General features: G+C 42.5%; 1 protein-coding gene across 1 annotated transcript in view; it reads right to left on the bottom strand.

The window, feature by feature from the left end:
- Positions 1-11,832, bottom strand: part of LOC308096815 (spondin-1-like) — a 116,704-nt gene extending 104,872 nt beyond the window's left edge. The window contains exons 1-3 of the mRNA XM_080444281.1: positions 11,488-11,832; positions 10,074-10,180; positions 2,437-2,570 (exon numbers count right to left, since the gene is read on the bottom strand). Coding sequence (XP_080300407.1) covers positions 2,437-2,570; positions 10,074-10,180; positions 11,488-11,725 — 479 coding nt within the window. The 5' untranslated portion in view covers positions 11,726-11,832. The remainder of the gene's footprint in view (positions 1-2,436; positions 2,571-10,073; positions 10,181-11,487) is intronic.
- Positions 11,833-12,828: the final 996 nt, after the last annotated feature.

Here is a 12,828-nt window from a genome sequence, read left to right on the forward strand (position 1 = left end):
GGATTTGGTAACGTGGGTTCAAATTCGTCACGCACGTCGCTGAGGACTCGAGGGAGTGTTACGTGTATGCTTATAGCATGCACTGTGTTGTCTGTGTTTCTCTCCCCCTCTTCCTTCTTTCCTCAAACCCAGGTCCAGCTCATCAGTGAATAATCAACCCTCAACCAACCAATTATCTCCATTCAATTCCAATAAATATATCTGTGCACTTGGGAATCAGTCCCTTTATACCTTCCACCATGCTCAGACAGAGTCTGTTTGTGTTCAGAGTGACCTACAGTCTTGTCTCTTGTGTCAAACTCAGGCATGTTTCGTGTGCCTTCAGTCAGTGTATTGTTTCTATCAGGGAAACAATAGGTAAGATTTGGGGTACCCTGTACATTTTCATCACATAGCTATTTTCTGTTAAACACATTAGGTAAGGTGTGAGTGCCACCCTCTGTATTTCTGATTGTTAGTAGTATTTAATTTCCATTGTTAAGTCGTTAGTAGGGTTTTGGTTTTAGGGTATTTTGATTTGGCACTCACCAGTCCTTTTCCCTGTCTTTGTTCGGACACTTGTTAATAAAACACTGTATTCATTTTATCCATCAGTTTACTCCATTCTTTTCACTGGATATATCTTATTGTCCCTTAATCCCCTAGACCACCTATTAGGGACGTATCAGTGCATGTCTCTTTCTTCCTAGCTTTGTATCTCACTCTTCACACATTCACACACACACACACACACACACACACACACACACACACACACACACACACACACACACACACACACACACACACTCACACTCACACTCACACTCACACTCACACTCACACTCACACGGGCGCACGCAAGCGCGTGCACAGCACACCCACACACTGGCACCCTTTTAACACTCTCCCTTTTAACCTATTTTTTTAAATATGTGACCTCTCTGGTTCAAATGGGTTTTGTTGATGTAGTTTTGAAAAGTTTCAAATCGGCTCTTGGTTTATTTTGTTTATACATATTTCATGAGTAATATAGTTGTTTGTCATTTTAATTGCCATTAGTAAATAAAAATAAACGTTTGCAGATTCTGTCTGGTGACATCTAAATTCATTGAATGAGCTCAAACTGGGTGGAAACGATTAGGAAATCTACAACATCACATCGCACAACCAATGCAAAGACTTTAGGGCCGTCATTCATTTTGGGAGGTATCAGAATTGGTTTTCAAAGCAGTGGGCGTAAAGCTGTTAGGGCTGGTTGTCATGGGTTGAATTACATTAGATTCATGAACAAGTGAATGCACGTCCACTCTAAAGTGCCAGGTGCAGAACAGAAGTCAAAATGCAAGAAAAATAGAGTATGCACATTAGACTAGATTATGCTCCAAATGTTTTAACAAGTATTTTTTTCCACCATCGTACGTGACGTTTCGGCTGTCTGAGGAAGAGCCACTTAGGCTAACTAACTTAACTTTTGAAACATGATCCTGTGTGCGGACTGCAGACTCAATTCTTCTTGAATTTAGATTTCTCCAGAAGAATAACAAAGTAAGTGTGTTCATTGTGTTGTTTATATTGTTACTTGAATATGGGAATGTGTAGGGGTATTATGTTGTGGGACATTATGCGTAGTGTTGTGTCATGGTGTTCATTTGGTGATGTATGTGTTTTTTGATGGCTGTTTGTTCTTATCACTCTCTCTCCCTTTTCTTCTTGCTGCGGAGTTGTGTTGTGTGGTAGTGGGGTGTCGTGTGGCCAAACTAGCTGATCTACAAGAATGTTGTGAGCTTGTCGATCGGCTGTTATACAAAGTATATAACTGAGTCAAAATGAAACTTGGGTGACTGTCATGACAAAACTATATAAAGAGAGATGGCTGCCAATATGCAGCTTGTGTCCTGTGTATTATTAGTGGTGGAACTGAAATCGTCACTTGATGATGCACTGTAGTTATGATTGGTGTATAATAGATACAGTATCACACCCCAGTGTGTTATCAAGGGATTATTTCAACCCCACCCATAAAATCATAACTCCACAATTCTGTAACATACTTTGTTTCCAGAATGTGTAAATGCTTTCAGCCATGACTTTTAAACATGTATATGTTTAGCGACAAGTCAGTTAACAGGATCTTTAAATGAACACTTTTTTAACAATGTAGGAACAAAAAGTTTTTAATACTAATTTCAGAAAAAAATATTGGGTCTTGCATAGTTTGGTTTGCTTAAAAACCGAAAGTGTATCATATAATCTGAACAAAAAATATGATTTGTGAAAACCTCATCTTGATGCTAAATCATTTGTTTATAATATTAATTTCCTCATGATGACATGTCTACCCGAGGGTTTCTTTCTGCTCTAGAAAATATGAGACCGCCCCAAAAGCCTCAGGGTCAGGCACTAGACACGTGCATGCATGCATATTTCATGTCTTCATGTTACAGTAATACATACTTGAGGACGACACAGCCGGAGCCACTAGGGGGAGCAGTCCAGAACACTTGGATCCTGGTGCGTCTGCGAGGAGTGCTCTCTGTCACAGCAGGCGGGCAATTGGTCGAATACTGAGTGTCATCCTCATCAATTATCTGTATGGCATACACACGCACGCACGCACGCACGCACGCACGCACGCACGCACGCACGCACGCACGCACGCACGCACGCACGCACGCACGCACGCACGCACGCACGCACGCACGCACGCACGCACGCACGCACGCACGCACGCACGCACGCACGCACGCACGCACGCACGCACGCACGCACGCACGCACGCACGCACACACACACACACACACACACACACACACACACACACACACACAAACATGAGCTTGTGAGCATGCAGGATGCACTTAAACACATTTTATGAACAATGGTATCAGGATTTGACTCTAAAGGTATAACATCTTTATGTTTCTTCGTGGATGGATTCATCCAATTTCAATTCCTTCTTTCAGTGTGAGTTCAAGTAAGCAAGTAATAATAGTATGTATCAAATGTCAAAACATTTGTGGCTACCAGCATCCCAAAACGTACTTTATCTGGAACTAAACACATAATTCTGTTGATGGGGAAGGGGAAAAAAGACAAGTAAAACTATGTATTTTACCGTTTATTTTTTTTGCCTGGTTTTGTGTTATGTTATGCGTTTTGTGCTGAGCAACTTGTATGGCCCTTGAGATTTCTTCAAAGTCTGTTTTATGATTACAAAACATAAACATCCTCTGAAATGCCCTTGTGGTGTAGTATCTTTTTTCATCCAACATTATCAAAGAGAGCTTTCATCCAGAAGCAGCAACATGTATTGGAGGGGGAAGTGATGGGGGTTGGGTTGTTGTAGGGGGGGGGGGGGATTATCACACTCCCCTGCCTGTGAAAAGCTGTCACTCCCATTGTGTTTGAGAAAAGGACCACAAGCCACTAGTGACCGTCCAATGCAGCACAATGCAGCAGGGTTGGGCATTTGACCTCAAACAACAAGGTGATCGACCCAGCCTAATGAAAGATGCACTGATAGTGATTTTTTTTTCATGCTATCCTCCATAGACCATATCGTCGCTGTCGGGCGGACACCTTGTGTGTCCAAAACTGTTACTTTTCAGGAAACGGTAAAAAATAACCTGTATTCCAAAGTATCCAATGTAGTTATTATTTAGTCACAAACTCTTGGGAATATTTTTCACTTGTTATAAAACCCACAGACAGACTTAAGTACTTTCACTTTATGTATTTATTTTTAAATATCAAAAAATAGCAGATGCGTTGTGAGCTGGTGGTAGATTGGCTATGTTTGCCTTTTTTATCTACAAGCTCACAACGCTTGTAGGCTATTTTAGCTATTTTTGATCTACAAGCTCACAACCCGACAGCAACGATACTGCCCCTTCCACTTAGGTGCAACCCTATAATAAACATATAATGTGTTTTATCAACCTGGTATTATATTCATATTTAAATTGAATGATATGGTTAAACCGATCATAGCAATTAGCCTGACTACACTTGCTATGTCTCTGGTCAGGTGTGGTGTAGAACACTGGTGGGCACAGAGCTGTGCAACACCTGAACTCTGTCAAGGAACAATGATGGGATCGACAGGAAGTGACATCAGTCAGCATCAGCAATAAAGAACAGCTGCTCTCTCACTCCATAAAGCTGTCAGTAGAGAATTTCCTTTATTATGTGTATGAGTTGACTCTGGAACTGGACTAAATGTCTCTGTGTGCGTGCGTGCGTCCGTGCGTCCGTGCGTCCGTGCGTGCGTGTGTGCGAGTGAGTGAGAAAGAGGGGGGGAAGAGGCAGAGGGACAGAAAATGAGAGATGGAGATGAAGATAGAGATAGATAGAATTAACCACAAATGTAGAAAGAGACAAGGAGGCACTTTCATTTGAGAGAGAGATGGGGCAGATGGGAGAGTGAAAGGGCGAAAATGAGAGGAAGAAATAGAGAAAAAGTAGGAGAGATAAAAGGGGGAGAGAGAGAGAGAGAGAGAGAGAGAGAGAGGGAGCGAGAGTCAGGCCTTGGCTGTGAATGTGTGTAGCCCCCCCCCCTCCCATGTGTGCGCGCGCGCACACACACACACACACACACTCACACTCACACACACACACACACACACACACACACACACACACACACACACACACACACACACACAACACATGTTCCCATGGTTTCTGAAAGGCATCCCTGGACCGCCCCGACTGGACTACAACATATGTTAGACAGTGACATCCCATGGGAATGCATTAAACACCATATGTGAAAAGCAGCAACCATTTTCCGGCAAACTGAACTATGACCCATTTGTTCCTCAGTGTGCCTTAGGTTTGAGTTAATGCCAAAGAGAGCAAGAAAGTGAGCAAGCGAGCGAGTGAGTCAGACTGACTTGCGTGAGAGAGGAATATGAGCAAGAGAGCCACCAGGAAAATACAATGTGGTTTTGTGTGTCTGCACAGTAAAAGCCTCAGCGTTAATTTGTCCATTTGTCATTCCAAGAGTGTACAAATGTAACCAAATGGACCCGTAACATTGAGGATTTCACTGAGTGAAGACAAATTGTGCAATAGCGCGTGCATCTGCTTGGCTGCAGCATCTGGTCAGACTCCGACAATAACATTTGACGTCAGTCTAACTGACATGACATGGGGACATTGGGGAAAGTGAAGACAAACATCACGAATCGGACAGACGATAATTGTCAGACGTCCCCATCTACAGCAAAATCACATGTCAGTCTACAGGAGACACGATGTTCAAAAACGACTTCTGCCAATGACAGCTAACGTCAAATTCTGCACTCAGTAATCGTTGCCCTCATTTCACACGCGCACACCTCCACTGGTCTTTTCACGGCCTTGAAATCCCTTTTATTGTTCTGTCATTGCACCCTGCTGGGAGGTGATGTGTGGTCAGAAGCCAGTGAACACACACACACACACACACAGTGGCAGCTGACCTCCCCGCAGAGCTCAATAAAAAGTGCTTTTCATCAAGTCAGGAGCTGTCCACAGACGGGTGAGATGGGGCACACTAGCAGATTTCCAATGAGCTGTATGTTAAATAAAGCCTGACGTTTGTGTTGCTGCTTCCTTTCCTTCTATTCTCACTCCCCTTTCTCTCTGTCTGGAGAACAGCCCACCCAAAGCTCTTTCAGAGTGGAGGAAGGGATTTGTGTGTGTGTGTGTGTGTGTGTGTGTGTGTGTGTGTGTGTGTGTGTGTGTGTGTGTGTGTGTGTGTGTGTGTGTGTGTGTGTGTGTGTGTGTGTGTGTGTGTGTGTGTGTGTGTGTGTGTGTGTGTGCGCACGCGCTCGCTCGCTCGCTCGTGCGTGCGTGTACGCGGGCATAGTGTGCGTGTGTGCGTGCGTGCATGCATGTGTGCGTGCGTGCGTGCGCAGTGTGCGTACGTGTGATTGTATAAGATACAAGATTGTGGTGGGCAGGTGGTGAGATATATCTTTTATCTCTTTGGACGTTGTGTTATTTTTAATAAACTGCTAGAAGGGGAGCCCAGATAATGAGACGGGATCCTCTAGGGTTTTTAAAGGGACTATGCCATCTCTTAAATAACGAGCCAAAAATCAAATGGAACCTTGCTATTTGATCGAAATGTGATTCTTCTCCAGTAATGCCAACTCTTTATTTTATACTGTGTGTGCTCCACAACAGATCTCAGTTCCATGGTGTGCATGATTTTACTGCGTAGGGCTGGGCGATATGGACAAAATCTTAATGTGATTATAATATTTATTTTATTTAAAATGTCCTGAAAAAAATGTAAAACAAAACATCTTTGTATGTGCGTTTGTCTGTCTGTACGTCCGTCTTTAGTTCACATATCTCGAGAACCGTCCGTCCAACCGACTTCAAACACGGTGCACGAATCGCTTAAAGGGCAAGACCACTTTGGTAGAGGTTTGGGCTGTGTAGTTACCTTGCCAGTACTCCAAAGGTGGACAAGAAATCAAAAATAATTGCTCCATTGATTAGAAATTGATAATTCAAAATATGCTCCTCATTGACTTACATTGTACGCTGAAACAGCTCTCAAAGTCACTCTTTTAGCACGTAAATGGATGCAAACAAAGTTGATTCAGACAATATAGAACCTCACCAAACCCAGTACTGTTTTTTTTTAAATAAAAATGTTAGCTTCCTGTTGATTTTGCTATTTTTATTTAGAAGAAAACCCGGACTGGATCTGTGGATCCGGATCCGGATCTTCAAATAGTAAAATCAACAGGAAGTTGACATTTTTATTAAAAAAACAAACAGTACTGGGTTTGGTGATGTTCTATATTCTCTGAATCAGCTTTGTTTGTGTTTGTTTGTGTGCTAAAAGAGTGACTTTGAGAGCTGTTTCACCGTACAATGTAAGTCAATGAGGAGCATATTTTGAATTATCAATTTCTAATGGAGCAATGGAGCAAATATTTTTTATTTCTTGTCCACCTTTGGAGTTACACCATGGCAAGGTAAATACACAACCCAAACCTCTACCAAAGTGGTCTTGCCCTTTAAGTGATTATAACCAGATGAAGACAACACTTACGCCACATTACAATATTACGATATCCAAAGTCCCAAACGAAAAATTGCCCAGCGTTCACCCTGAGTCTTTGAATGTGACTGAGTGATGCAGTATTTCCCTGTCTCCCTAGCCCTGCTATGACGTGTAGCCTGCCTTGTCACACCACGCCGTGCTCTGCGATACGCCTTCTGTGCACAAGGCCGGCACTAAAGAACAACACCGTGAAATCAATTATACAACATAAAAACATTGGGCTGTAACCAGAGGTAATGAGATGTGATACGCAGAGGAAAAGAATAAATCAAATGTTACAAAATGTTTTACACAATGCCTTCCCATACTCAAGGCTCAGGTCAGGTTTGCTCAAAGCGCCACAGCACAGCAGTAACTATGATCAATGGCCCAGTGTGCTAACCTCTCCTTGTATTGCACCACAGGTGCTGTAAAAGGCAGGGTTTTATGTGGAAAGGGATTGAACCCAGCAGGTTCATGAGATTAGGACGAACAGAATTGCAGCTTTCATGGCTACTTCTAAGCTTGCCCTTAAAACCAACATAACAGCTTCTTCTTAATAAGGTCTGGTGAGAAACGTCTGAGAAAACATCATGGATGACTGCAGCACCTTACAGCGGTTGGGCAGGGCTGGAATTGGAAATTTGGCTACATGAACAGTGAAGGTTCAGAATGCATTCTAGGCAGTAAGAGAGCACATTTACATAGCGCTGCAACAATATTTATTTTATTAATTTTTTTACAATATTTATTGTGTTATGTATTTTAGTACTTTAAACTTGGTATACTACCTTTGACTGGGCTTCACATTGAAACTGTGGTGATATAAATTATATATTACTGACAGTGAGAGCATTCTGTGCCTAGAAGTAGGAAGTACAGTATAAGAGGACCAGTAATGAGATATCATATGTATTAAAGAACACAAACAAATACATAAACTAGAAAAGTGCACTCCTTGGAGCGCAGGTCTCTGCCAGGCCGTGTTGCCTGCCCAGGGCCCACAAATTTGGAAGGCAATTATAGCCAACTGGAATGGAATAAGAAAGATCTGAGTGATACGTCTTGATCACATGACTTCAGAGATAATGTGTATGGATTTGTGTGAGTTTTAGACAAACTATGTAGGAGTTGTAGCAGAAAGTGTTTCGAAGAAAACGTATCACAAATGGCAGGTGTCTATATGAGGAGTTGAATGCAGGGGAGGAGATTTTGATTGCGCAACCTTCGGTTCAAGAGTTATAGGCCAAAACACAAAGTGGGCTGTTATAGCGCCACCATGAGGCCGATTTAAAAAATTGGCCTACTGGGAGTGTGCATGCACAGATTCATCCAGCGGTGCTGAAGACTAGCTGTTCACAGACGGACATACACACACACACACACACACACAAGAACGTGAGGAGTGAAAAGTTTTAAGCATAGTCTCCGGCCTTCGGCTGTCCGGCCTCGCGAAGATAATAAATAAATCTCAACCGTCGATCAACCATTGATTGGCGATAACCTCCCCCTGGTTGATCCTGAACTACTCCCTGCATCCAAATGTGTTGAATTTGCTCTTTTTCAGTATTACTTTTTTATTTACTTTAAAATAACAACACACTCAAACCTCTACCCTGACAAAGTTATTGACCAGAAATATACATAATGTCAGTACTTCTTAAAGAATATGTTATATGTAATTTAGATTTATGATATTTTGTGTTTTAACCATGGAGGCAGGATAAATATGCAGTTGGTAGAGGTAGAGGTTTACTATAGGTTGTGTAGTTACTTTGCTATATTGATGAGATATCCTCAGTAGTTGCTTCTCAGATGAATGTATAATGCAAAATTGATACCTCATTGACTTACCATGCACTGTGAAACAGGTCTCAAAGTCACACTTTTAACACATTTTTTGAATATATTGGATCATCAATTTTTTATCTATTGAGCAATTACCGTATTGAAGATATCTCTAAATTGTTGGAGTTACATCAAGGCAAGGTAACTACACAACCCAAACCTCTACCACAGTTTAATTGGACTCTACTTCTTCTGAGCATAATATAACCTGCAGGATCATAATCAATTCTCTACCTGTCTATAACAAATTACTTTTCTACTCAGCGGCAGCACATGGCCATGAAATTTAATGATGGCAGATATGTCAAACCCCTATGGTCATCTGAAATCTATCTCTACTCCAACGTATAATGATTAGAAGTACTGTTTACCACTTCTCTGGCAATTATAACATGTAGCTAGTAAGAATGGCCCCATCCTTACTCACTCTCTTTCATACTTTATCACTCTTACGCTCTCTCTTGCTCTCCTTGCTGCGTAGACGAGCTGGATCAAGCTGTGTAAATTGGGAATCAGCCATTTAATCTTGCCAACTGTACGCTTCCTTCATAAATGTATGTTTGCATTGTGCATGCAGACTTCTGCAAATTTCACACACCATTGCTTTCACGACTGGCAAAACACGGACCACAAGGAATATGTATGTTCCTCTCATAACCTGTGTCTCCAACTCGCTCAAGTAAACACACTGTATTGTAACAGCTACCTTGGGGTGTCTCATAAATAAGGCTATTAGAGGAGGAGGGGTGAGAATAGTCACACTTTCTTCGACATCGTGCTGAAATAAATAAATGTTGCCATGCAAGGGAAATCTATTCCCTGTCTGACTCTCACACAATCTCTCAGAGCATATGGTGTTGATATACTTTTAAGTGTTGAACCAGGTGTGTCTAACTGTGTTGGCTTGCTGTGCTGTGGGAGACAGGGGGTGTCTGTACACCTGGCCATCACATGACTACATGGCTATGACTCTTCCATGTAACAAGCCACTGTTGTAGCTCAGGTTGCCGCCAGTTTGAAATGAATTATACATACTATCCATATTAAAATCTGTATTCAATACTTAAGTTGTCTTAACAGCCAGAGTGATTGATGGTGGACGCAACTGTTGTTAATTATTTACGACATGATAAAGTACACTCATAATAGAAACATGACTATGCAAATTAGTTCCTGTCGCATTTTATACCCTTACCTGGAAATTTCCAATATAGTCCTCGTCCTTGTCACCTATCCCCCCTTCCCTCAGGGCAATAAGGGTGAACCCTCTGAAATAGGAGGGGCTGGATGCAAACAGAGTCACTGTATAAACAAGAGTCAGAGCATCAGTCAAGAGAGAAGCATTTAAAGCTGGACAGAATTGAATCACAAAGACCCACACAGACAAGGTGGATTCCGTTAGTCACTATTAATGCAGAAGTAGTATTTAGTGGGTACAAGTTCTTGTGACATAGTTGTAATAGCCTATGATCTGGTGAATAATGTTCACATTTAGCCTACCCACAATATGGGAATTCAAGTTGGAACTAGAAAGCCAAAGTGTAATTTAATTTCACATAATACCATGACAGACCCATAATACCTGACAGAACCATAATACCTAGGACCCCAATGGAAACAAGACCGCAAGGACTTTTTTGGTGTTATCCTTTTAGACAAAGTGTTTGACTGTACTCGTGCTGTTTTACAATTCTGTCTAATAAAACATTCAATCAATCAATCAAAAACAGACAAGATCGCAGTACTTGGCAGACATAGATATATATAGTAATATGTTGTAGAGGAAATGCAATCCAAAGGAAAAGCCCACATTGCCAACTTTGTTAGATTTTCAGCATTCTCACATTTGATTGAACCTGTAGGCTTTATAGACCTATGTAGAATACTGCACAATTTGTTCAAAAATATTTCCCATTTTGGCTATTTTGAAACAGCAACAAATGGCAAAATAGGCAACATGTGTGATAGGCTATAGCATTACATTACATCGTGATGCTTATGACATGCAGCGCACTATCTCTGACAGCTACAAGGCTACATTAGAACAACTTAACATATAGCATTGCTTCTCAAAGTGGGGTCCGGGGACCCCCAGGGGTCCTTAGGGGGGTTCCAGGGGGTCCCCAGCAAAAGTTTTTATCATCACAATCATTTTAACCCCTTTATCCATATACTGTAGTAAACATTGGATATTCAAAAATAGCAGATCTACAAGCTCACAGTGTGTCAATTCGTGAGTTCGTGCAGCCCTGCGAGCTTGTAAATCTGCTATTTCTGAACATCTTTGAAAAAGTCTTTGACTTTTTTTTATATAATTTTGCTTTTTTTTTCTCCAGAAATCTTCCCTGCTTGGAGTCCCTGGCACAAAACATTGTCAGATGGGGGTCCGCGGCCAAATAGGCTATATATCAATTTAGGGGTCCGTGGGTCCGTGGCACAAAACAAGTTTGAGAACCACTGTTTTATGGGACTATTACCCATCATCAATAGAAGTGTGAAAAGTAAACCAAGGCTTCATCATTTACTAAAATAAATGTACGGGTGCCTCTTCGGCCATGGCATAAAACACACGCGTAAAACGCTGCTCAGAGTCAGCAGTAGGTACCAACCTCTGTAAGTGCTGCCTGGCTGGTAGCTCTCCGGGTCTCCTTCCACTCGGAGCCTGAACTCCACGTAGCCCTCCTTCCTGGTGCCCGTAGCCCGCAGGATCCTGCTGCAATACCCGTCCGACTTCCCGACCGTGTCGGGCTCGTCGGTGAAAGCAGCGAATGTGTTGCACATCGCGGTAGAGACGAAACAGTGCAACAATAGCACAATGCGTGAATATAGCAAAGCTCCTGTCATCATGCACAGTGGCGGATACTTAGGCTACTTTAGTTGATGCAAGAAGAGGGAAACTAAACCTAGGGAATAATCATAAAACGCTCGCCCCAAAACACAGTCGCCCCGGGGCAAATCCGGCGACCTCGGAACGGTCGCCACCTGGTATTCCTAAACGTAACCTCAGTAAACTAAGCCTAACCCTAAACCTTAACGTAACCTCAGTAAAACAGTGCCAAAACCCTAACCTTATTTCTAAATGTAACCTCTGTAAAATGTTAAAGCTATGTTTCGCACCCCAAAACTTCACACGTGAACCAAACTTGCCAACTGGTTATGAGGACCTGCGCTCTGTGCCTCTGCCTCTGCTAGGAGGGTAGATCCATTCTGATGGGAATGGAAGCGACGGAGGAGGAATATGATGTTCTGTGTGCACTCACTCGCTCTCTCTCTGCTCTCGGAGAAATGCACACTGCGAAGTAACAGCCTAATGTTGATTTGACTGAGCAGCGAGATAGCCTGCAACAAGGGGGTCCGGGGCAGGCTCGTCATTTGGGGTCTCAGGGGATGGCAATTGCCACACCGAATATAGCGTGCTCACATTTTGTTATTTTATGCATATTTGTTCCAACCCTTTGCAGATTTAGATTGGCAGCAGTGCCAGTGAGTGCAATCAGTGCATCTTAATTCACACTGACTCTCTCCATCTGTGACACATGTTATAGACACAGACATACGTCTGCAATACATTCATTAACAACTTTCAACCTGACATCCCTATGTTGGCCATGTCATTATAATATAGGCTATCTCTGGTCCATAGAAGAGAACCTCTTCTAACGCCATGGACCACAGTTAATTATAAGCAAAAATGTAAAAACATTACACCCCCCCCCCCCCTAATTAAAACAGACGATTTGTCTCTTTTCTTTTCTGCCACCCCCTAGTTTTTAGTGAAATGACGCCTCTGGTCCGGGGTAATTCGCCAAGCGAGGAATGAATGAGCGTTGTGCGTGTGCGCGGCTGTCTCCAAGGCACCAGTTACAAGCCTCCTGCAAGCTGAATGCCCTGAACCAACAGACAGAACACAAAGCCAGACATTCCTACCAATGACTGCTGTGCTAAGAGCA

This window comes from Gymnoscopelus braueri (genome assembly GCF_963280865.1).
Source record: "Gymnoscopelus braueri genome assembly, chromosome: 1".
NCBI classification, from domain to species: Eukaryota; Metazoa; Chordata; class Actinopteri; order Myctophiformes; family Myctophidae; genus Gymnoscopelus; species Gymnoscopelus braueri.